We start from the raw sequence: 26983 nt of genomic DNA, 5'->3' as shown, positions 1-26983 counted from the left end.
CTAAACTAGTGTGAACAGGTGATTGATGGTCGTTGTGCGTCGAATGGCCTATTTCCATGCTGTATGTCTAAACTAAGCGAAACTAAGCAGTACAAAAGCAGAGCCAACAGATTTATCCCCCTCACTAATCCATCTGTGTAGATTGGTTTATTTGGTCTTGAATTAAAGGGATTCTATGTCAATACAGAATATACAAATGGAAGGGTGTTTGATTTAATCAGGATTGCCTCAAAATATTCGAAAATGGTATAGGGATAAATAGGTTGAATAGTTAGGACAGATGTCCATATCCTTTCTTCAGGCAAAGCTTTATCATTGCTTAGGATGTTCTTCAAGTAAATTACTGCTTGGTAAAGATTTTGGATATGAAAAACCATAGCTACTTCTCTTTTAGTTGTTTAGTTTTAGAGATACAGCGTAGAAACAGGCCCCTTGGCCCACTCAGTCCGTGCCGACCAATGATCACTAGTTCTATGTTATCCCATCCTATTCGCTACATAATTTACAGAAGCCAATTTTTTACGGCAAACCTGCTCTCTTTGGAATGTGGGAGGACTCGGAGCACATCCACGCAGTCACAGAGATAACATACAAACTCCATACAGCAGGAGTCGGCAACCTTGTTCTGCATAGGGGCCAGGACCCATGTCTGTGAGCGGATGGCGGGCCACACATGTTGCCATAGTATGACACTTGGTGTTGTTTTTCGCATTCGTATTTACGTGTTTTTTAATTCGTTTTCTGCAGTTCCCAGGTCCCTCGTGGGCCCCGGGACTGACTGTAGCACCCAGGTTGCCTGTGTGCCCCAGGTCTGGCTGTAATGCCCAGGTCGTAGTGCCCAGGTCGCGAAAACAAATTGAAAAAAAATACGCCTGCGGGTTAGATGATTTCGGATCCAACCTGTTGCCGACCCCTGCCATACAGACATCATCCATAGTCAGGATCTAAACCGGGACTCCGGTGCTGTAAGGCAGAAACTCAACTGCTACGCTGCTGAGTTGCCCCGCTTTCATTTGTATCTATTTTATAATCTTGTGAATGGATCATTCCATATATATTGTGAAGAGAAAAAAAAGATTTAAAATATACAAATGGCCTCATATCAAAAGCAGTTATTTTTATATTGGCCATTATTTCAATAAATGCTTTTATTATTCTGTATGGGTTGTTGTGACAATCCTGATAAAACTAAAATGGACTTTGAAAATAAATCTAAAATCCTGACAAGTATAAGAAGTATAGCGTTAAGTGTTGCCTTATCCAAATCCAGGAACTGAGAGCCATGCTTGCTGCCAAGGGCAGTAGGGAGAAACATGGGAATTTGTTACTGCATAACTCTTAATATATTAATGGTCATACAATTAGAATGGATCAGTAAGATACCTAAGAAAGGGACAAAACATTCAGCAGAAATAGATTATGCCCTTTATTGTATCGATTCCCTCTCCAAAACATGTAGTTTAGTCGTTATGCGCATCCGCACTTATAGTACAGCTTATTTACTACTGATCGCTAAAAGCAGTTGTATAAATATTAAAAATGTGTACCCTTGGGAAACGTTATTTAAAATTACATATATTTTAACTTAGTTATGCAAATTTGTATTGCCTTGTGCTATATAGGTGAAATGCTGTTATATTTATCTAATTTAATGGATATCCTTGGGTAATAATATAATCTGTTCTAAACAATAACATATATATTAATACTACCAATGCAGTGCTTTACAAATTTCATGTAAAATCTGTTTTATTCAGTAATCTCGATAATTTGGGTTTAGAATAAATAAATCATACTTTTGAAATGTTGGCCTGCAATGGATTGGATTATTATTTTCAGGTTTCTGCTGCAGTGCAGTAGACAGGACAGCTTTCAATAATCTTGGCATTTCCTGCGCACCGATAAATAACTCCCCTGGGTTGCCTGCCTGCTGTATTTCAACCAGCCAGAAACCTGAATACATTAACTGTATAGATTGCACCTCTTGGTGTACGTGGCTGAAATTAAGAATTCTACACTAGAGCAAGAGCTGTGAAGAAAAAAAATATTTGTGCTTTGTGAGACACTGACATGTGCCAAATGTGAATGCCTGGTACTGTTATTTTGGAAATAGTATTTTCGATATAAATTGCTGATGGTAATATCAGATCATTGCGTTTATTATTAGAAATTTGACTTTTTAAAAACTTAACATTTGGCATGTAGCTGAGAAGAATCAGCATGAAAATTAATGATATCTGTATGACCCGTGAAATAATTTTGCTTTCATGTGTGAAGGTTGGGGAATGAGGAAAGGACAAGTGATCAATGCCCTTCACAATAGCAGCTGCTCTCCGCTTTCATTAGTTCCATTTTGAAGATTAACCATTAGAAATTCATTAGGATCTTTGAATAACATATTTTCAACCTTTAAAGCACTTCACTGTGTTGCTATATAACGTAAAGACAACAAACCATTTTCAAAAGGATCGCAAATGTATTTACTTTAAAACCAAATTATAGTGAATGCACTGGAAACATTTTATTTGGTTTTAATTACCTTGCACTTTCTGTTGATTTAGTACACCTCTTTGAAATTCAAAGTTAGTTAGCTGTACAAAAAAAAGATAAATCTTTGTTATTGCATATCTAAATTGGCTGCATAATGCTGACTATTGCTGATGGTTCCAACAGCATTCAGCTTTTGAAACTGAATTAAACCTTGGACTTCTGCCTTCCGAGTTTTGAAGCTGAGTGTCCCAGCAGACAGTTAATGGAGTCTTAATAGAAAATCTGTACATTTGCAGTCATAGAACAATTATTTCATTTTGCTAATTATTTCACGTTGCTAAGTGGCTGTGAATAAAGGTTAAATTAATCCATCTGACACCATTGTAGGTCCCTCCGAGGTCATATTGGCATCTCTGTTGGCTGAAAAGGGTTTTTTGGTCTGAATGTGAAAAGTCAAGAACCACATAACCAATGTTACCTACCACAACCAGAACAATTATACTGTCCTTCACTCAATCCTCCAAGTTTGATCTCAGGCAGAAGGAAAGGTTCATCATTCACAGGGTCAGTTCTGGTTACAATACATGAGGTTAACGAATACATTGCTGGTGAAACACAAAACACTTAAAATGACTATCTTCAGTGTAAACCAGCATCTGCAGTTCCTCCCTACACTTAATAGAAACATAGAAACATAAAAAATAGGTGCAGGAGTAGGCCATTCGGCCCTTCGAGCCTGCACCGCCATTCAATATGATTATGGCTGATCATCCAACTCAGTATCCTGTACCTGCCTTCTCTCCATACCCCCTGATCCCTTTTGCCACAAGGGCCACATCTAACTCCCTCTTAAATATAGCCAATGAACTGGCCTCAACTACGTTCTGTGGCAGAGAATTCCACAGATTCACCGCTCTCTGTGTAAAAAATGATTTTCTCATCTCGGTCCTAAAAGACTTCCCTCTTATCCTTAAACTGTGACCCCTTGTTCTGGACTTCCCCAACATCTGGAATAATCTTCCTGCATCTAGCCTGTCCAACCCCTTAAGAATTTTGTAAGTTTCTATAAGATCCCCCCTCAATCTTCTAATTCTAGCGAGTACAAGCCGAGTCTATCCAGTCTTTCTTCGTATGAAAGTCCTGCCATCGCAGGAATCAGTCTGGAGAACCTTCTCTGTACTCCCTCTATGGCAAGAATGTCTTTCCTCAGATTAGGAGACCAAAACTGTACGCAATACTCCAGGTGTGGTCTCACCAAGACCCTGTACAACTGCAGTAGAACCTCCCTGCCCTTATACTCAAAGCAGTATAAATGCCAATGTCAGTGGACTTGTTAACAATGAAACAAAATGGCATGAATAAAATCATTATGCTGCCAGCTTCAAAAGTGCTGAGGACCTTTTTCTCAGCATAACAGTTAATGCAAATGTCGAAGATTGCTTGAGTACTGGGAGACCAATCTGCTGTTGTAACATTAAGTAAATGGAGAAGTCAAGGTGCCATATAACTGTGGTAGTGCCACGTTCTGTAGTTGACCAATTTAAGCAGTTTAGAGCACTGGTACATACTAGAGACGGCGATACTGAACTGCAATAATATTTTCAGTAATGTTTTCAAAGGATTACAATGCTTTACAATTTTTGTTGCAACAGCCACAGATGCAGTTGTGGAGGGAAACAGCCATGGTGCCTTTTGGGGAATAAAGCTGTTTTTTTCTTTGTCGCAATCCAAATGACTTCCATTAATCAAAAGAAAGTCTCAATATGATATTTTTTCTTTACTTCCATATATAAAAATCTGACAATTTAACAACTGAAATGTTTGTTGCAATTTATGTTAAAGAGGGAATATTGTCAGATTTGCCTTGGAAAGAATTAAACCCATAGGATTTCTAAGTCTTAGATTTGGTCTGAATACACCTGTTTATGAGGTGGGAATTTCTATCTTAAACATGAAACAGTGCAATCATTTTGAAATCCTGAAAGCATTCACACCCATAAGCTGCAGGGTGACCAATTGATTTGAGCTCAGCAGTTAATTTTTTGGAATGATTAATACACCATGTCTTTTTGCTTGCTATAAAAGCAACATAATAAGGGAATGGATCTTCTGGAGGGGAGTTTTCTTTATTTTCTATTTTTCTTCAACAAGAAAAATACAGGGAATAAGAATGTTCCACTTAAGGTAATATCAGACAAGTTTAAAGAACCATTTGCCAGTAAACCTGCCTTTTGGTTAGTAATTGATGATTAGGCATACAGTATTCATTTCTTTGGAAAACATCAGAGAAATATGTTGTTATGTGGGGAAATAATCTCCTGGTTCCACAGAAATTGTGCTGTGGCCTGTGTTCAGCTCCCTCAGGCATTGATTCTTCCCAATGGTGCCAGCTGCTTGTTTAGGAACTGGATGACTTTCCACCCTGCAGATGGAAGGACTCGGAGTCAGAAAACTGGTAAATACTTTATTTTATGGGACTCAGGCCACAGACATTCTTTTTTGTAATTCTGAAAAGGCCATTCTGTGGATTTCAAGGTATCCTTATACCAGAGTAGAACAAAATTGCACATATTCTTGAGCAGCTTAATATCCAGCAGGCAATTCAACCTCTGACTCTCAGCCAGAGATCTGTCTGCCATAAAATCTCTCTAGATGTCACCAATAATTGCTCTGCGCCCATATTTGTCTCAAGCATGATTTTCAATCTCATTGGTATGAAAACACTTATACATTAATGAGCCATTTTTAACTATGTTTTCCATTGAAACAAAACCATTGGGAGGAACAACACTGAAACAACATTGTCTGTGAAGCTGCTCCATACCACTCTGCGGGCTCACTGTTAACATTGCACACTGGTCACAGTTAATCATCCTTACACCTTGACCCTCTGTCGTGGAGTCAATGGATATGGGAAGAAGGCAGGCACGGGTTATTGATAGGGGATGATCAGCCATGATCACGATGAATGGCGGTGCTGGCTCGAAGGGCCGAATGGCCTCCTCCTGCACCTATTTTCTATGTTTCTTTGTCTTCAAAATCAACGTCCAATGAAGATTTGTTTACATCTAGCGCTTCCCTTTCTGAACAGCGTTGAGATGGACTAGAAGCATCACAAGCATTTAAAATGATCGAGAATGAAAAGCACCATCAGGAAAAGAGGTTTTTAGTTGTTAAAATACCGATGAGCTGTGATTATAGAGCTGACACAGAATGAACTCCTTTCAGTACATGTAGGTATTGCATCATGCACAGAAAGCTGAATGACACTTATTCTCAAGACCTTTGCAAAGGCAGCACCTTAGAGAATAATTATAGAACTGTGACATTGCCCGTGAGTATCAAATAAGATGGCATTGCTGAATAATTTATTTGTTATTTTCTTCAATCATTTGTGTGCAGCAAGTTATCAAACTGCACATAATTCTCAGTTTGCTGAAAGAAACTAGATTCATAGAAAGTGACAATACAAGTGCCCTTGATGCTGTTTGTGTACATATTGTAAATATTGTCAGTGATCGTGGTGAAGAAAATACCAATGAATTGTGACAGTTTTTATTGCAATCCATTCGACTCCTTAAGGGCCTGTCCCACTTAAGTGATTTTTTCAACGACAGCCAGAAAATAGGCTGTCACCACATGGCTGCAGTGTGGCGCAGGGTGACGCCTGTATTGTTGTGAGTTGTCTCCTCAAGTGTTGTAACTATAGTGGCTGATTATTAATAATTATTTCAATTCCGAAGAATGTCTTATCTTGACTTCAAAACAACTCAAGGATGAGCATCTGGATCTCTCCAGACAGATCTGAAAAAAACCCATCTTGGTTATTCTCCAAGTTAGCAGAACTAGCTTTCAAATCACCTTCACATAAGCTGTTCAAATTAAAGCTTTCCAGCTTTCAAATTCAGAAGTATAATAGTCGATCTACTCACTGGTAATGTCTTCAGATAAGTCGTGTGACTGTCGATAAATCTCTAAGCCAATCTCTGGCGGAGATCTATTGTCTTCAGTTCCTCTTCTGGAACCGGTTCTTCTGGCCGAATCCCTCCCGAGATCCAGGCCTTATCTTCTGTCCCTCTTCTTTGGGACGTGGCATCCACCTCCTGTCAGAGGCATCCTTCAACACTAATATAGTGGCAGATTATTATATTGTTCAAGAGATCGCTCCGTTATCTCTCTAGCCACTTAGGAGACAACATGGTATTAGGAGAATGTCATATCGTTAAGCATGTGAGCTCTTCACGAGACTTTCAAAGCTTCTCGAAAGATAAATCTTCAAAACACAGTCTTTTGATGAATAATTTCTTTATTGTTGAATTGAAACAGTAAGATATTCATTCAAACTTCTTCTTAGACTCGTACACTTTAATCTTCGTCAAATTCCAGCATAACGCTTTTAAACATTAGAAAACTCATGTCAGGGCAAAGCTCCACATGGTCGAAGGGTATTCCTTCTTGCCATGTTGAGCTCCAAAACTGAACTAAAAAGTTACAGCTTCTGCGCAAGAATCTCAGCAGCAAACACGCCTCCGACTACGTAATAAATCCCACCCACATAATTATGGCAGACTAAATTTAAAGGCAAATGCCATAATTTATGACACACAAAATAAAGCCAAATGGCCACTACAGTAACTTTTTTCTTGCGCCACTGGATTTTGAAATGTTCAAAAGCTTTCGGCGACAGTGGGCTTGACGTTGCCTGTCTTCTCCTGTTGTAGATGCTGTCGTAGGTTGTTGCCAGGATGACGCCAGGTGACGTTGGTAGTCGCTGGGTGATGACCTCGGTGAATTCCATTGGCGAAAACCAACGCCATCGTACGTCAACCGGCGACAGTACCGACGATTGAATTGTCTTCAGCTTTCGCTGACAGGGTCGTTGCTTGTCGTAGCTTGTTGTGGGTGGACCTAGGTTGACTTCGGTTGTCGTAGGTTGTTGCCTGTGTGGCCATAGGTTGTCGTGGGTGGATGTCCTAAGTCACGACAATTTTGTCGCCGGTTTTCGGTAGCTTGTCGTAAATGGACCTCCTACAAGGTGAAATCAGGAGGCAGCCTCAAACGACAGTGAAACATCACTCCCTGACGAGCTCAATGCGTTCTACGCACGGTCCTATAGGGAGAACACTGATGTGCCTTCCTGAGCCCCCATTCGCCCTGACGGTGTTACAGTCACAGAGGCCGACGTCAGAAGATCCTTCAGGGGGGTGAACTCTCGGAAAGTGCCTGGACCTGATGGTATAACCGGTCGAGTTCTCAAAAGCTGTGCAGACCAACTTCTGAGGTCTGAAGTTCCTACCTGCTTTAAGAGGGGTTCAATAATATCGGTCGGTGCCCAAGAAGAGTAAGGTGATGTGCCTCAATGACTATCGACCAGTGGCACTAACATCTGCGGTGATGAAGTTCTTTGAGCGGTTGGTTATGGTGCACATCAACACCTACCTCGACAAGTACCTCGACCAACTACAGTTCGCATACCGCCACAACAGGTCAATGGAGGATGCAATTTCACTGGCTCTCCACTCCGCATTGGACCACTTGGACAATAAAACCACCTACGTCAGGCTGTTGTTTATAGACTACAGCTCGGCGTTTAATACCATCATCCCTTCCAAGCTGGTTACCAAGCTCTGGTAGAGGAATTGGGCCTCTGCGCATCCCTCTACAATTGGATCCTCGACTTCCTCATCCACAGACCACAGTCTGTTTGAATTGGAGGAACCACTTCATCCTCAGTAACAATTAGTACGGGAGCACCTCAAGGCTGCGTGCTCAGCCCCCTGCTTTACTCAGTCTATACCCATGACTGCGTAGCCGGACATAATGCGAACTCCATCATCATGTTCGCCGACGACACCACTGTGGTTGGACGAATCACAGATGGGGACGAGTCATAGTATAGAAGTGAGATTGATCGACTGGCCAAATGGTGCCAGCACAACAACCTGGCTCTCAACATCAGTTCATATCAATGGGACGATGGTGGAGAGGGTCAATAACTTCAAATTCCTGGGCGTGCATATTTCCGAAGATCTTTCCTGGACCCAGCAAACCGATGCAATTATAAAGAAGTCACATCAGTGACTCTACTTCCTCAGAAGATTACGGAGATTCGGCGTGTCGAAGAGCATTCTGACTGGTTGCATCGTGGCCTGGTTCGACAACATGAATGTCCAGGAGCAAAAAAGACTACAAAAGGTTGTGATCACTGGCCAGTCTATCACCGGCTTTAACCTCCCCACCATCGAAAGGATCTATCGTAGTCGCTGCCTCAAAAAGGCAGCCAAAATCATCAAGGACCCACACCATCCTGGCCACACACTCATCGCACCATTGTCATCAGGAAGAAGGTACAGGAACCTGAAAACTCAGGTTCAGGAACAGCTTCTTCCCTACAGCCATCAGGCTGTTAAACATAACAATGAATGAGCTCTAAGCTCTGAACTGTAAAAGACTATTATTATTTGTTATTTGAACTATATTTGTTATTTATTGAACTTTTTTTTTTTTTCGTTTCCCCCATTATGTACTATGTTTACATTTTCACATATTCTGTTGGGCTTCAGCAAGTAAGAATTTCATTGTCCCATTCGGGACATATGACAAAACACTCTTGACTCTTGACTAGGTTGTAGGCTTATTGTAGACATAGTCGTGGGGGGGGGGGGGGTCCAGTCGCCGCTTTTTCTGTGACCTGCTACGACTGTAACAGTCACCAAAAAAATTGCCCATGTGACAGACCCTTAAGGCAGTGGTCTTCGAGAGTTATTGAGTTGTACAACAGAAATCAGCACTTCAGCCCAAAACCAATGTTTCTTAACTGTATTAACCCCATTTGCTTGCATTAGGTCTGTATCGGTCGATGCATTGCCTATTCAAGAGTCAAGAGTCAAGAGTATATTTAATTGTCATTTGGACCCCTGGAGGTCCAAATGAAATGCCGTTTCTACAGCCATACATTACACACAAATAGACCCCAGACACAACATAATTACATTTTACATAAACATCCATCACATAGCTGTGATGGAAGGCCAAATAAACTTCTCTCTCCACTGCACTCTCTCCCCCCCCGATGTCAGAGTCAAAGTCAAAGCCCCCGGCTGGCGATGGCGATTGTCCCGCGGCCATTAAAGCCACGCCGGGTGGTGTGAGGTCGCACACCGGGTCTTGGTGTTGGAGCCCCCGGTGTGCGCTCGCAGAGTCCCGCATTCCAAGCCGCGCGGGGCGGTGATGCTAAGCCCCGCTCCAGGAGCTCTTCGACCCCGCAACTCGGGCGGGAGAAGTCGCCGTTGCAGGAGCCCCGAAAAGCCGTCTCCCTCCAGGGAGCCGCGGCTCCCGGTGCCGCCGTCCACAGACCCGCAGCAGCAGCCTCCGAATCGACAGCAGCAGCAGCAGCAGCAGCAGCGGCAGCGGCAACGCTCCTCCACCGCTCCACCCGCTCCGGTCTCGGCCAGCTCCGCGACGGTGAGGTGAGTCGGCACCTGAGTCCCCGGCTTCTTCCTGTTGGAGGCCGCTCCTCGTTGCGGCCCCAACGACATCTGAGACCCGACGAGAAAAAGGTCGGGTCTCCAGTGCAGGGAGAGATTCAAAAGCTACCTCCCACCCCACCCCCACCCCCCCACACACACACCCCAACATAAAATAACAAAAACTACATAAAAACACAGACAAAAAATAATAAAAACGCGGACAGGCTGCAGAGGCCGCTGCTGACCAGAGTCGCGCCGCCTACCAGTGTACATTCAAGTACATGTCTAAATGTCTCTTAAATGTAGATTGTGTTTGATTCCACCACCTCCTCTGACTGTGAGTTCAGATATCAACCACTTATTTATTTTAAAAAGCATCTACTCAAATCTCCTTTAAAACTCATTCTTCTCATCTTCAATCTATGACCTCCTGCTTTTGATACACCTGCAGTGCCCTCCATAATGTTTGGGACAAAAGACCCATCATTTATTTATTTGCCTCTGTACTCCACAATTTGAGATTTGTAATAGAAAAAAAGCACATGTGGTTAAAGTGCACATTGTCAGATTTTAATAAAGGCAATTTTTTTACATTTTGGTTTCACCATGTAGACATTACAGCAGTGTTTATACATAGTCCCCCCATTTTGGGCATAATGTTCGGGACACAGCAATGTCACCATTGGAAACTTTTATTGCTGTTTATAAACCTGAGGACCAAAGTTGTGCCAATGAAAGTTAAATAAGCCATTATGAGACTGAGAAACAAGAATAAAACTGTTAGAGACATGAGCCGAACCTTGGGCTTACCAAAATCAACTGTTTGGAACATCATTCAGAAAAAAGAGAGCACTGGTGAGCTCACTAATCGCAAAGGGACTGGCAGGCCAAGGAACATCTCCACATCTGATGACAGAAGAATTCTCTCTATAATAAAGAAAAATCCCCAAACACCTGCCCAACAGATCAGAAACACTCTTCAGGAGTCAGGTGCGGATTTGTCAATGACCACTGTCTGCAGAAGACTTCATGAACAGAGATACAGAGGCTACACTGCAAGATGCAAACCACTGGTTAGTTGCAAAAATAGAATGGCCAGGTTACAGTTTGCCAAGAAGTACTTTATAGAGCAACCACAGTTCTGGAAAAAGGTCTTGTGGACAGATGAGACGAAGATTAACTTATATCAGAGTGATGGCAAGAGCAAAGTATGGAGTAGAGAAAGAGCTGCCTAAGATCCAAAGCATACCACCTCATTTGTGAAACACGGTGGTGGGGGTGTTATGGCCTGGGCATGTACGGCTGCTGAAGGTACTGGCTCACTTATCTTCATTGATGATACAACTGCTGATGGTAGTAGCATAATGTATTCTGAAATATATAGACACATCCTATCTGCTCAAGTTCAAACAAATGCCTCAAAAGTCATTGGCCGGCAGTTCATTCTACTGCAAGACAATGACCCCAAACATACTGCTAAAGCAACAAAGGAGTTTTTCAAAGCTAAAAAATTGTCAATTCTTGAGTGGCCAAGTCAATCACCCGATCTGAACCCAATTGAGCACCCCTTTTATATGCTGAAGAGAAAACTGAAGGGGACTAGCCCCTAAAACAAGCATAAGCTAAAGATGGCCGCAATACAGGCCTTGCAGAGCATCACCAGAGAAGACACCCAGCAACTGGTGATGTCCATGAATCACAGACTTCAAGCAGTCATTGCATGCAAAGGATATGCGACAAAATACTAAACATGACTACTTTCATTAACATGACAAACATTATGGTGCCCTGAAATGGGGGGACTATGTATAAACACTTGTAATTTCTACATGGTGAAACCAAAATGTGTAAAAATGGCCTTTAATAAAATCTGACAATGTGTACTTTAACCACGTGTGATTTTTTCTATTACAAATCTCAAATTGTGGAGTACAGAGGCAAATAAATAAATGATGAGTCTTTGTCCCAAACATTATGGAGGGTACTGTACCATAGGGAACCAATTATAATCATCTACTGTCTTATAATTCTATTTATCTCTATCAGTTCAGCACTCGAGGGAAATGAGCCAAGCCTCTCCTATCCCACCCCACAACCAAATTCCTCAAATTGAGCAACATCCTTGTGAATCTCCTCTGTCCTACCTCCAGCTCAACCGCTTTGTTCCTATAGCGTGGTCACCAGAAATGCACACAATGTTCCGTGCAGCCTAATCAGTTCTTTTGTATAATCTATATCCTATCCTGTGAAGACCGGCATGCCATCTGTCTACTTAATCTCACTATCTCCCTTTTCTGCCACTTTACTATGGACCCAAGGTCTATCTATTTATCAACATCCCTTGGTACCCTACCATTTTTAGTATTTGTCCTATTCCTATTTGACCGGCCCAAATGCATTGCCTATCTGCTAGCACTCTACCCAACTTTCCATCTGTTCAATGTCCCAATTTAACGTCCCAGCACTGATCCCTGTGGTATACCATTGGTCACAGACTTCGAACTAGTAAAATATTATTCCCTCATTATCCTCTGCCTCCTATCACCAAGCCAATTTTGGGTTCAGTTAGCCAGCTCACTTTAACATGTGCCTTAACCTTCTGGGCCAGCCTACATTGTGGGGGCTTATCAAATGCCCTGTTAAAATTATGTTAGGAAAGATCTTTTGTAGAAACAAATGACCGCAGATGCTGGTTTACTAAAAAAGACAATGTGCTGGAGTAAGTTAGTTGGTTAGGTAGAATCTCTGGAGAACCTGGATATGTGACCTTTCGGATAAGAAACCTTCTTCAGACTGATTTGTGTGAAGAAGGGTCCCAACCATGCCTCTTACCCTCTCTCCTGCATTTGCTCTTTTGTTATTTCCTATAATTGTTTCATTTGTTATAACCTATGATCAAACATCCACCTAGCATGGGGTATAGGGCTCATGGAGTAATCTTGAGATTTCAAACAGAGGTCCTGCTTTTTAACCTTCTGCCTAACTCGCTGACCTAATTTTGAGGGACTTCATCCCTCTTTCTCTCTGTTATTCTTTCCAATGTGTAGTCCAACTAGTTGTTCTCCTTCCCCATTCAGAATGTTCTGTACCTCACGCGAGACATCGCTGATCTTGTCATTGACTGTCTTGCTCTCAGTCACAGAAGCGCCTGTCTGTTCCTTCACTTTTTCCCTCCCCTACTGTGCCACAGACTTGACTGTTGCTGCTGCTTCCTCTCGATGGCTAAACCCCCAATAGGAGGGGGGGGGAGGGAATAACCTAAGGTTGAAGTGTAGGTATAGTGAAAAGCTTTGTTTCGCGATCTAAACAGATCAGATATTTCATATATAGATACAATCAGTTAAAACTCATGTACAATAGGTAGATCAAAGGGTAAGACAGGGAGTCCAGTATATGGTTCTCAGTATTGTAGCAGTAACAGTTCCTTAACCAAAGTCCAATGTCCTCTATAGGAAAGAGGTTAATTGAATAGTACCCTAGTTTATGGAAGGACTGTTCAGAAGTCTGATAATGGAAGAAGAATCATGAGTGTTTTATTGTCATATGTCCCAGATAGGACAATGAAATTCTTACTTGCTGCAGCACAACAGAATATATAAACATAGTACATAACAGGAGAAAAAATAATTCAGTGAGTATATATATATGCATGCATATATATATATATATGCATGCATATATATATATATATATGCATGCATACTCAATAAATAAATAAAGAAATATAATGCAATAATAATAATAGTCTGTTGTAGTTCAGACCTTATTTGTTGTCGTGTTTAATAGCCTGATGGCTGTAGGGAAGAAGCTGATCCTGAACCTGGAAGTTACAGTTTTCGGCTTCTGTATCTTCTTCCTGATTGCAATGGTGAAATAGACAATAGGTGCAGGAGTAGGCCATTCGGCCCTTCAAGCCAGCACTGAGTGTATGGCCAGGATGGTGTGGGTCTTTGATCATGTTCGCTGCCTTTTTGAGGCAATGACATCGATAGATCCCTTCGATGGTGGGGAGGTCAGAGCCGGTGAGGGACTGGGCAGTGTTCACAACTCTTTGCAGTCTTTTCCGCTCCTCAAGTTGCCGAAACAGGCCACGATGCAACCAGTCAGCATGCATACTACTATGCACCTGTAGAAGTTCAAGAGAATCTTCTTTGACATACCAAATCTCCGTAGTCTTCTCAGCAAGTAGAGGCGCTGATGTACCTTCTTTATAATTGCATCAGTGTGCTGGGTCCAGGAAAGACCTTCGGAAATATGAACGCCCGGGAATTTGAAGTTTTTGACCCTCTCCACCATCGTCCCATTGATGTAAACTGTACCTCATCCTTCCCCTTCCAAAGTCCACATTCAGTTCCTTGGTTTTATTGATGTTGAGTGCCAGGTTGTTGTGCTGGCACCATTTGGTCAATTGGTCAATCTCACTTCTGTTCCTTCTGCACCACTGGGGACTCCTGCACTATTTGCCTGCATTTACTGTCCATCCTGGTGGTCACCCTTAGAAACATAGAAACATAGAAAATAGGTGCAGGAGTAGGCCATTCGGCCCTTCGAGCCTGCACCGCAATTCAATATGATCATGGCTGATCATATTGAATCACCCATCTACTTTCTTTTCTTTTTAAACATGATTCACTCACTAAACATTATCTACGACTTTCTCCTCATCCCTTATAATTCACAGCATCCAACTGCAGCTGATTGGAAATGTTCCTGATCTTGCATACAACTGTTCCAGCTTCCATATCCTTTAACCCCAGTCCCTTTTATGACAAAAGAGAGAAAAAACCTCACCTGGTCACCACATCAAATCCTGCACTTGTAGCAGTCATTTCACTTTGCAACGCCTCACCAAATAGCCGCTTCCAACATGACTGCCCCCACTATACCTGCCTCTTGTTTGATACTTCTTGCTTGCCACCGATCTCTCAGGGGCTGCTGTCTGTCCTCCACCTCTAGTCCTTACATTGCTTATTCAGCTCATTTCGCATGTCCCACTGCTGCTTTTAGACCTTATTCCCCCTTGCTTTCCAGAGGCTTTTTAGGCTATGGAACCAGTTGGCTTAATGATTAGAGAAGTCGAGGCATCATCTATAACCTTGATATAGCTCCACATCATATTTTTTGCATTGAGAACAGCATTGTGAAAGTTGCATGGAGCGAAGTTTACAGAACAGTTTCACAGTGTAATGACAGTATAAGTTTCAATGCAGTGTTCCCAGTTGCTGTGTTGCAAGCTCTCACTATTCTCAGCATGGAGCACAGCGGTGATCTTTTCTCCTAAACAAATGTACCAAAATATAACAATTTTATAACAAAAAGAACAACCTGCTGTTGGAAAGTAGAAGGGAGATCAGTGAGACCTGGGGAACATGACAGGGGCATGCTGTTTATGTCTTCTCTTTTGGGTCTCTCGGCATTCCAGAGCTCCAGCAAATCCCAACATATACAAATTGTGCAAATAAATGTTTTGGGTGGCACAGTGGCATAGCGTTAGAGTTGCTGCCTTACAGCACCAGAGACCCGACTTTGATCCTGACTACGGGTGCTGTCTGTACGGAATTTGTACTTTCTACCCGTGACCACATGGGTTTTCTCCGGTTTCCTCCCACGTTCCAAAGATGTACAGATTTGTGGGTTAATTGGCTTTGGTGAAATTTTAAATTGTCCCTAATGAGTCGGATAGTGCTAGTGTATGGGGATGGCTGGTCGATGCGGGCTCAGTGGGCCGAAGGGGCTGTTTCAACGTTGTATCTCTAAAGGGCCTGTCCCACTTGGGCGACCTAAGCTGCAAGTTTAGAAGAGTTTGTCCTGGACTCAAACTCGCAGCATGGTTGACACAAGGTCCTAGGAAGTCGTATGAGGTGGCTGGAACTCTCCTTCATGGTCGAAGGAGGTTCTCGCCTACTCGCGGCCTCAGCTAGGTCGTGTATAAAATGTCAGGATATTAAAATATTTTCCGCGAGTAACATTTGGTCGGCATGGGTCTTTTTCACTCGTAGTGCAGTGGAGTGAGGTCGCTATTTACTTAGGCACTCGAGGGCAGCCGTAGGCAATCTCCTTCACTGACCGACCATTTTGATTGGCTCATTGGAGTTTCACAACCTAGGAAGACCGACCGGTAGGTAAAATGCACGCAAAACTTTATTATACTTCTTAAAAGTGTCTCCACTCCTCCTCCTCCCCTGCCCTTCTCTCCCTTTCTGTCTCCCTTCTCTCTCCTCTTCTCTCTCCTTCTCTCTCCTTCTCCCCCCCCCCCCCCCCGCTTACCCCCCCCCCCACCTCTAAAGAACTTACGGTACTCTGTGACAGCCGTTTATCTTAATCTCGCAGACAGCGCTCCTCCGCTTTCCCTGGCCCCCACCTTCGCGATGTGCTTGTGTGTGTGTGTGTGCGGTAGGTAGATGCAGCTCACGGTTCGGTTGATCCAGCTCGAGGCTTTCTAGGAGAGTGCCCTCGAGCTTGAAGGTCAAAGACACTCTTCTGGACTCGCGGATTAGGTCGCCCAAGTGGGACAGGCCCTTAAAACTAAAACTAAATAAAACTGTAAATGCCTTGTACATTGTGGAAGCCAAAAAAACAGGCAAATGCCTCTGCTCACTCTGCCTTCTGTTGGCTAAGGGAAAGTGGATTAAGTGAAGTGTCCTTTGCCTGAGTTTGGATCCAATAAGTAGCAAATTGAATAGGCAGAGATCAGCAGCAGCTGCCTATAATGCTCTTGTGCCTGGAGGCTGAGAGTGATTATAATCCTTACCTTCATGTACGTGTGTCATAGAGTCTAACAGTTTAGTTTAGAGATACAGCATGGAAACAGGCCCTATGGCCCATGCTGACGATCGATCACCCATCCACACTAATTCTATTTAATGCCACTTTTGCACCCACTCCCTGCACACTAGATTATTGTGTTCAGTTTTGGTCTCCCTGTTTTTGGAAAGATGTTGTTAAGCTGGAAAAGGTGCAGAGAAGATTAACAAGGATGTTGCCAGGACACGAGAGCCTGAGCTGTAGGGAAGGGTTGTGTAGACTGGGACTCTATTCCTTGGAGCGCAGGAGAATGAGGGGCGATCTTATAGAGGTGTATAAAATCATGAGTGGAATAGAACGGGTAGATACACAGTCTCTTGCTCAGGGTAGGGGACTCAAGAACCAAAGGACATAGATTTAAGGTGAAGGGGGAAAGATTTAATCATGGACCGGAGGGGCAACTTTTTTTACACAAAGTGTGGTAGGTATATGGAACGAGCTGCCAGAAGAGGTTCTTGAGTCAGATACTATCATAACGTCCAAAACACATTTGGACAAATACATGGATAGGATAGGTTCAGAGGGATATGGGATAAATGCAGGCAGGTGGGACTAGTGTAGATGGGGCACGTTAGACTGCATGGGCAAGTTGGGCCGAAGAACATGTTTCCATGTTCTATGTTTTCTATGACTTCATGAAACTAGGAGCTATTTACAGGGGCCAATTAATGTCTGCTCGTCTTTGGGATGTAGGAGGAAACCGGATTACCCGGCGGAAACCTAGGTGTTCACAGAAAGAACATACAAACGCCACACAGACAGCACCCAAGGTCAGAATCAAACCTGGGTCTCCGGCGCTGGAAGTTCTACCGCTGCGCCACTGTGCCGTCATAGAGCACAGAAACAGGCCCTTCAGCCCAACTTGCCCATGCAGACCACGATGCTTCATCTACACTAGACCCACCTGTCCATGTTTGGCCTCTATCCCTCTATCTCTCTAAACCTTTCCTATCCATGTACAAATGTGAAGGTGTATTGAGGGTTGCAGGTCATCAGAGAGATTGTGTTTGAATTCTGGCTCTTCAAATAGCAATGTTTCAAGGTAAATGGAGTTTGTAAAATCTGGTTGTTCTGAACAAATAAAAGCTGTTGTTTCTCAGATCTTTACACCTGCACATCTTGACGCTGCCAAACCGTACAACATTTGGAAGCAGTTTGGGGATGGGGGTGCAAACATTTCAGCTAGGGTGTGAAGATGAATTTCCCAAAAGTCTGTAAGATACTGAAAAACATTTGCAGAATTGTTCAGCGGGCAACACATTTCCAGTTCCAAATGAATGCAGCACCTGGTCTGTTTGTACCTGAGAGTGCTGAGGTTTGCAACAGAAGGTCCAATTGAATTTCTGAGCAAATACAAACAGATTTCCTGAATTGGGTAAATTATGTTACATGGCGGTTATTGTCATGAGATCATTGCAGTGTTTAGTTTGTGATGACAATAGACAATATACAATAGGTGCAGGGGTAGGCCATTTGGCCCTTCGAGCCAGCACCGCCATTCAATGTGATCATGGCTGATCATCCCCAATCAGTACCCCGTTCCTGCCTTCTCCCCATATCCCCTGACTCCGCTATTTTTAAGAACCCTATCTAGCTCTCTCTTGAAGGCATCCAGAGAACCTGTCTCCACCGCCCTCTGAGGCAGAGAATTCCACTGATGTTGATACATCAGATGGAATTTTCATGCAGCTTAAAATTTGGATCAGTGGACTGGGCTGTCTTCACCACTCTGCAAGTTCAGGCGGTCAAGAGCAGAGTAGTTGCCAAAACAGGATGGAATGCAAAACGGGCTGAATACTTTCTATAGTGCAACCGTAGAAACTTGAAGGAATCTTTGTGGTCATGCCAAATCCTCTCACATGTGTAAGAAAGTAAATACGCTGATGTGCTTTCTTGATCACTACATCAGTATAAAGAGATCTAGATTGGGTTGTTGGTGATATGTGTACCTAGGAACGTGAAGCAGTCGACTATCTCTTCAGCAACTCCATAGATGACGTCAAAATTGTGTTCACCACCACTTCCTTAGGTTAACGGGCAACTTTTTCATGTAGCTGACATTAAGTATGTGAATTGATGTTGCTGACATTGAACTGTTTTGTGAAAATCATCAGTGTATTATGTTGCTATTAAAGATTCCACAATCCAGCAAGCTAAATCTGTGACACTTTACCCTTTGGATGTAATTTCTATGAATGAAGTTCATTTCTGTTATTAACTCCCTGGACAATGCATGTTTCTAATCTTTAAGCTTCTGATTGCTGTGGTCGCCTTGGTTGGGACTAAATCTTCAGAGACAGACCTGCCTTTTAGGTGTTTTGACATTTTCAGCTTCTTAATAAATCAGGACAAGGGTAAGCTTGTAGTGTGAATGGAGAGGAGAAGGAGATGGGCTGGTAAAAGCTCTTGCAGTACATAGAGTGAAAAAATAATGAAGATGGAGGAACTAAGAATGAATTGTGAACAATAGTTGTGTAATCATCTCAAGTTGCTATTTGTCATGACTATAACCTTTCTCCCTGCCTGTCATGTTTGGCAACTCTTCTTCCAAAGTGCAGTGAGAAAGTGCATAAAGTGTTTTGCAATTTGGGTCCAATTGCGTTTCTGGCCGAACTGTTTTAGTGGCTTTTAAGTTCAACTGAGAGGTTCGACGTGACATCTGATAGTACTTCCAGTAGTTCAGCACACCCTAAGTGCTGCACTGGTACTTCAGTTGAGCTTGAAATAGAGTTTAACCATGCAGCCTCTAGCAGGCTAAAGAAGAATCACAGAGGCATAAAGCACATCTAATACACACAGATTCTACTTTCATTTAATCGCATCATTGTTTCTTATTCAATCGGCATGGTGTCACAGCAACTTAGCTGGAGCCTATACCAGATTGTAGCAGTGAAATGAAAGGGGCCAGAGAGATGTGGCTCTGATGATATTGACTGCCTTTTTGAAACAGGACCTCTTATAATTTAGTTTAGAGATACAGCCTGGAAAAAGGCCCTTCGACCCACCGTGTCCACAGTGACCATTACACATAAAATAAGAATACAACCTCACTGCGGCCCTTGAATGTTTTTTACCTGCACTTTCTCACCCGTTCACACTACTTCTATGTTATCCTACTTCCTCAACCACTCCTTACACATTAAGGGCAATTTACAGCGGCCAATTAACCTGAAAACCTGCATGTCTGGGATGTAGGAGGATACCAGAGCCTGGTATCCAATGAACACCACTAGATAAATGATGAATCCTTTTGAGGATTGACAGGTCAGATTTATCATTGATTGACCTCCAGTGCAGGAACTAGAGGTTGTGTGTGACCTCGGTCAAAATCATAAATTAATAAATTATCTGAAATCCCAAGCCTTGCAATGTTGCATCTTGTATTTAACATTTTTATAGAAACATAGAAAAATAGGTGCAGGTGTAGGCCATTCGGCCCTTCGAGTCAGCACCGCCATTGAATATGATCATGGCTGATCTTCTAAAATCGGTAGCCCCGCTCCTGCTTTTCCCCCCATATCCCTTTAGCCCTAAGAGCTAAATCCAACTCTCACTTGAAAATAGCCAGTGAATTGGCCTCCACTGCCTTCTGTGGCAGAGAATTCCACAGATTCATAACTCTCTGGGTGAAATTTATTTTCCTCATCTCAGTCCTGAAAGGCCTACTGGTTCTGGTTCTGGACTCCCCAAACATCGGGAACATTTTACCTGCATCTAGCCTGTCCAATCCTTTCAGAGTTTTATATGTTTATATAAAATCCCCTCTTATCCTTCTAAATCCCAGAGAATACAAGCCCAGTCGACCCATTCTTTTCCGGTTAGTCCCGCCATAAACATATGGTGAACCTACGCTGCACTCCCTCAATAGCAATAACGTCCTTCCTCAAATTAGGAGACCAAAATTGCACACAATACTCCAGGTGCGGTTTCACCAAGGCCTTGTACAACTGCATTAGGACCTCCTTGTTCCTAAATTCAAATCCTCTTGCAATGAAGGCTAACATACCATTAGCTTTCTTCACTGCCTGCTGTGCCAGCATGCTTACTTTCAGTGACTGATGTACAGCCAGGTCTCTTTGCATCACCCCTTTTCCTAATCTTACATCATTCAGATACTAATCTGTCTTCCTGTTCTTGCCAACATCACATTTATCCATGTTATACTGCATAGAAACACAGAAACATAGAAAGGTGCAGGAGTAGGCCATTTGGCCCTTCGAGCCTGCACCGCCATTCAATATGATCATGACTGATCATCCAACTCAGTATCCTGTACCTGCTTTCTCTTCATTACCCCTTGATCCCTTTAGCCACAAGGGCCACATCTAACTCCCTCTTAAATATAGCCAATGAACTGGCCTCAACTACTTTCTGTGGCAGAAAATTCCACAGACTCACCACTCTCTGTGAAAAAAAAAATTCTCATCTCGGTCCTAAAAGACTTCCCCCTTATCCTTAAACTGTGACCCCTTGTTCTGGACTTCACCAACATCGGGAACAATCTTCCTGCATCTAGCCTGTCCAACCCCTTAAGAATTTTGTAGGTTTCTATAAGATCCCCCCTCAATCTTCTAAATTCTAGCGAGTACAAGCCAAGTCTATCCAGTCTTTCTTCATATGAAAGTCCTGCCATCCCAGGAATCAGTCTGGTGAACCTTCTCTGTACTCCCTCTATGGCAAGAATGCCTCTCCTCAGATTAGGAGACCAAAACTGTACGCAATACTCCAGGTGTGGTCTCACTAAGGCCCTGTACAACTGCAGTAGAACCTCCCTGCTCCTATACTAAAATGCATGCATCTGCCCAATCACCCAACCTATCCAAGTCACCCTGCAGCCTCATAGCATCCTCATCGCATCTCACACTGCCACCCTGCTTTGTGTCATCTGCAAACTTGGACATGTCACATTTAATTCCCTCGTCTAAATTGTTAATATATATTTGTCAATAACTGGGGACCCAGCACCGAGCCTTGCGGCTCCCCACTAATCACTACATGGAGAAGTAATTTGTCAATAGCTTATCAATTAATGCAATCGCTGTTGGTGTATTGGATGTCTAACTAAATTAACAAAGGTCTTTTGAAGATTACCTTCATGGGCCCTATCCCACTTACGCGACTTTTTCGGCGACTGCCAGCACCCATCAAAGGTCGTTGCAGGTCGCTGAAAAATGTCAACTTGGTGAAAATTCAGCGGCGACCAGAAAGATGCTACGACTCTTTGGGCGACTGAGGAGACAACTCATGACCATACAGGTGACACCGTGGCAACATGTTGCGGGTTGAGGCCTGTATGGTCATGAGTAGTCGCACAAAGAGTCGTACCTTGTTCTGGTCGCCGCTGGATTTTCAACACGTTGAAAATTTTTCGGTGACCTGCTGCAACTATGACGGGTGCCGGCAGTCGCCGAAAAAATCGCGTAAGTGGGACAGGCCCATAAGAGTTAATTAGATTTCACATATTACTCATTGTAAATGGTTTAAAGTCCATTATGTTACCTGTTATGAGAACTGTAAATCAGCAGGGTCTTAATCTATATTTCACTGTATTGCTTGCAGATATATCTACTCCCGTTTGATTCTGGTCACAAATTTCTCTCTCCCAGGTCATTTCCCAGCTGCGGATTCTAAGCAGGTCAATGACAGCGGGATGTAAATTCGACAGAGAGATCTGGTCCAACGAGCTGTCTCCTATTCTCAACCTCTGGAAAAAACTTAACCAGGTAAGATGCCTTCAAAAAAACTATTAGTTGCGTACTTAGTGCAACTGAAAAGAAAAATCTAATGTATGAACTGAACATTTTCACATCAGAGAAACTATGTAAATGGTTAAAAAGAACAAAGTTACAATAGATTCAGAAGATTGCCAAATTAGTCTACACGAACTTCAGTAAAATGTAGACAAGGAACAGCAGATGGTAGTTAATATAAAAAAAACACAAAGCACTGGAGTAACGCAGTGGGTCAGGCAGCTTCTCCAGAGAACATGGATAGGCGATGTGTCGGTTTGGGATCCATTAACAGATTGAGTGTGGTGGCGAGAGAAGGCTGGAAGAGAGGAGGGGCAGGACAAACCCTGGCAAGTGATAGGTGGATGCAGGTGAGGGTTTTTTTTACTCGACATAAGTGTGGACAAAGTCCAAAGATGAAAAGATAAGGATAGAAGAGGTGCCAATGTTTACGCCAGAGGAAGAAAGGGAGCGGGAAGTGTAGAATTGGGTGCAAGTCCAGATGGGGCACAGGAAGAGGGGAGGAGGAGGGGGGATGGGAGGGGGTTATTTGTAGATAAAGCATTTGACAAGGTTTCACATGAGAGACTGCTTCAATAGGTTTGAGTTCTTGGGATCTAAGGCAAGTTTGACTGTGGATCCAAAAGTGACATGATGAAGCGAGGCGGACGACGATGGTGGAGGGTGCTTTTGTAATTGGAAGCTTGTCATGAGACCTTTACTGTTTGTCATACATTCATAATTTGGATATGAATATCAAATAAGTTTGCAGATGACGCGTAAATTGTTGAGAGTGAAGAGAATAGTTTCAGTATACTGAATGGGTAGGTCAATGGCAAATGGTATTTGATTCTCATAAGTACAAGATGATGCACTTTGGGAGGGCTATCAAAGATAGAACTTGCACAATGAATGATACGGCCTTAGGAATTCCTGAGGAACAGATGGACCTTGGTGTACAAGTCCACAAATCTCTAAAAATGGCAGCATAGAGGTCATAATGGATAAAATGTATTTTTCTCCAGGATAGAGGATTCTAAAACTAGAGGGTATAGCCTTAAGGTGAGAGGGGAGAGATTTAAGATGGACCTCAGGTGCAACTTTTTCCACTTAAAAGATAGTCCGTATCTGGAATGAGCTGCCATAGACAGGGGCGGAAAACCCGGGGGGGCCAGAGGGGACATGTCCCCCCCATATTTTGAGAGGTGGGCGACATCCCCGCCAGGTTAACCTGCCTGGGCTTGCGGGAAATATGGCCGGCGCAGATAAGGGCTGTTAGTTAACCTGATGAGACAGGCAGTTGAGCTGCATTTAGCGCTGGATTGAGCCACCGAAGCCTTGCGCGCGTGTGTGAGTGTGCGCATGCGCGCGCGGACGCCAAAAAATTGTGTCCCCCGTCCCCTCCATATTTTGATAGTGAGTTCCGTTCTTGGCCATAGAAGTGAATATAATTGTGACTTTCAAAAGTCATTTGGACATATATGGATAGGAAGGGTTTAGAGGGCTGATGGCAAAATGCAGGCAAATGGGATGAGCCCGGTATGCCAACTTGGTCAGTATGGTTGCATGCTGTATAGCTCTATGACTATGATTCATAAATAGATAAGGTGATGTAGAATCTATACAGAATACCAGCACTGTATACCTATAGATAATATTTGTTTCATTTTGTTCAGAGATATAGCAAAGAAACTGTTCCTTCGGCCCACCAAGTCTGCGCCGACCAATGATCCCCGTTTACTAGCACTATCCTACATACTAGGGCCAATTTACAATCTTTTACCAAAGCCAAATTAACCTACAAATCTATACATCTTTGGAGTGTGGGAGGAAACTGGAGCACCTGGAAAAAACCCATGCTGTCACGGGGAGAGCATACAAACTCCGTACAGACAGTACCCATAGTGAGGATCGAACCCAGGTCTAACCCACAGTGCTATTTAATAAAACTTGTATAAACATTGTGTCATAGGATGACGCTTCTGAGGTCCTATCCTTTAAAGAAAATATTATATTGACTGCCGGTGCAAAATCACACTGAAAGTGCTTCCTCCGATTCTGAGCAGCTAATTTTAATTATCTTGCTGTGTGGGAAACATTTGGTGGAATGCTTGCTAATATAATCCTCTTTTAACTTCATTAGATTAAATTGAATCTATTCTTGTTTAGTATCTAAACAAGAAATTGAACACAAGAAAAATCAATGTAAATTTGATATAAAATGATAAAAGCAAGCATGCCAATATTTTCTGTTATTTCATTAATTTGCTTCTCAACCTCTTCTATTTTATTTTTAGGGCTCACAGTTGATTCATCAAAAAATATCTCCTCCAAATGAGACGCAGGGTTCTCCTGTCCAGTCATTCATAGCCTTGGAGCAATTCAATGCCATACGCCTGGTGCAGAGTGTTCATCAGTCTCTGGCATCGATGAGCAAGGTTATACGAGGAACATCTTTACTGACATCCTCAGTGCAGAAGCTAGCTACTGCGCTAATGAATCAAGAGGTACCTTCTGAATATTATGTTTTTATTTAATTGTACATTTTGTATATGTTGGGATATAGACACTTGTCGACTTTAGACTTTAGAGATGGGCTTTAAAGTGGAAACAGGCTCTTCAGCCTACCGGGTCCGTGCCGACCAGCGATCACCCCGTGCACTAGCACTATTCAACACACAAGGGACAATTTTACAATATTACTGAAGCCAATTAACCTACGAGCCTGTACGTCTTTGGACTATGGGAGAAAACCGGATACCCGGAGAAAACCCACGTGGTCACAAGAACTCCGTGAGACAGCACCCGCAGTCTGGATCAAACCTCTAGCATTATAAGGCAGCAACTCTATTGCTGCACCACTGTGCCGCCCAAAACATTTCATTGTGCATTTTGTATGTGTTGGGCTTTAAACAATTGTAAGTAGCCTATTTATTCCCTGAACTTTCAGGACCCAGAAAAACAATACCCCATAAGACAACCTACAGTACAGCTAGTAGAACTGCTGACTCACAGCTCCAGTGACTCAGGTTCAATGCTGAGCTTTGTTGTACTATTTGCTTGCTCACGCTGTGACCGTGTGGATGTCTTCCCACACATCCAAAACATGTGGCTGGTAAAAATAAATTGACCACTGTAAATTGCCCCTGTGTGTAAGTGCATGGTGCAATCTATGGAGATGATGGGAATGTGGAGAGAATACATGGCATAGAATTAAGGCAACTTGGTGATTCATGGTCAGTGCTGACTATGTGGAATAAAGAAACGTGGTGGGTGTATGGAACGAGCAACCAGAGAAGGTAGTTGAGGCAAGGACTATTGCATCATTTAAGAAACAAACAGGTATTGTCCAAATGCCTTGAGGTGCCTACTGTTAGTAGTTCAGGTATCCCTGCATTTACCTTGTTAACCAGGACTATCACAATGTTTAAGAAACATTAGGACAGGGACATGTATAGGACAGGTTCAGAGGCATATGGGCCAAACACAGGCAGGTCAGACAGTAGTAGCAATGTTACAAAATTTTGAGATTTTAAATATCAAGTCTTTAATTTATCCCATCAGATAAAGCATAAAAAGAAGTTTAATTTGACACCTAATTCACTTTCATATCTTCAGTATTAAAAAAGCTATGGCCATTTTCATACTCGGAAATTGGCATCTTGTTCCCTATTGCTTTTTCATTGACTTAACAGCTGTGATCGAGAACATTTTAAAGCCCATAACTTTCTTAAAATTTAAGAGAACTGAAAGAAATGTTCAGTTATTATAGATTGAAGCATTCTGAAACAAATATGAAACAACCTCACTTAGATGACTTGAAATTAAAGCATATAGTTAATTAGTTACCTAATTGTAGCTAATTACAAAATTCAATTACTAGATCTAAACATCTATCCATTTCTTAAGAATAGATTAACATTTTTAAATAGCTTAAGTGTCCAAATAACATTCACACAAGAATTCACAATATAACATAATTTTAAAATCTCATTGTCATGGGTTTATAGGCCAAATGGAAGGAATTTAAAGTTTAATACCTGTAAATTAATGGCCATTTAAATGGCCGGTTCTTCGGGGGAAAAATCACCGTTTCACAACTTAAAATGTGAATTAAATACATCTTAATACAATTTTATACTTAAAAATGAACTACTTTCTTTTACCTGTCCCCTCCATAAAATCCGTTCCCGTTGTCGGCATTGACGGCTTCAGAAGCTGATTTTAAAATCATTCCAGCGATTAACTTGTCGGGCAAATTTTTTTTAAAAACACACAGTACGGCCGTCGGAACGATTCTTTAGCAACATCTTGCACTCCAACAAATATAATCCAGGACCAGGTCGGAAATAAAATCCATTTTAACCCCGCCCCCCCCTCAAACGCGTCAAAATCGCGCACACGGCCAGTGTCAGAATTGCAGCCCCACTGAAGGTAAGTATTGTAACATGCCTAAGACTAGTGGATGGGGCGTATTGGTTGGTGTGGCCA

The 26983-nt window shown here is 42.6% G+C and overlaps 1 protein-coding gene across 1 annotated transcript in view; it reads left to right on the top strand.

The window, feature by feature from the left end:
* Window positions 1-26983, top strand: part of LOC129698145 (cytoplasmic dynein 2 heavy chain 1) — a 395765-nt gene that overhangs the window by 308470 nt on the left and 60312 nt on the right. The window contains 2 exon segments of the mRNA XM_055637055.1: window positions 22370-22486; window positions 24790-24999. Of these exon segments, the coding sequence (XP_055493030.1) occupies window positions 22370-22486; window positions 24790-24999 (327 nt within the window).

This window comes from Leucoraja erinacea, chromosome 6, assembly GCF_028641065.1.
Source record: "Leucoraja erinacea ecotype New England chromosome 6, Leri_hhj_1, whole genome shotgun sequence".
Classification (NCBI taxonomy): Eukaryota; Metazoa; Chordata; class Chondrichthyes; order Rajiformes; family Rajidae; genus Leucoraja; species Leucoraja erinaceus.
This window is presented reverse-complemented; position numbering and strand designations above follow the sequence as displayed.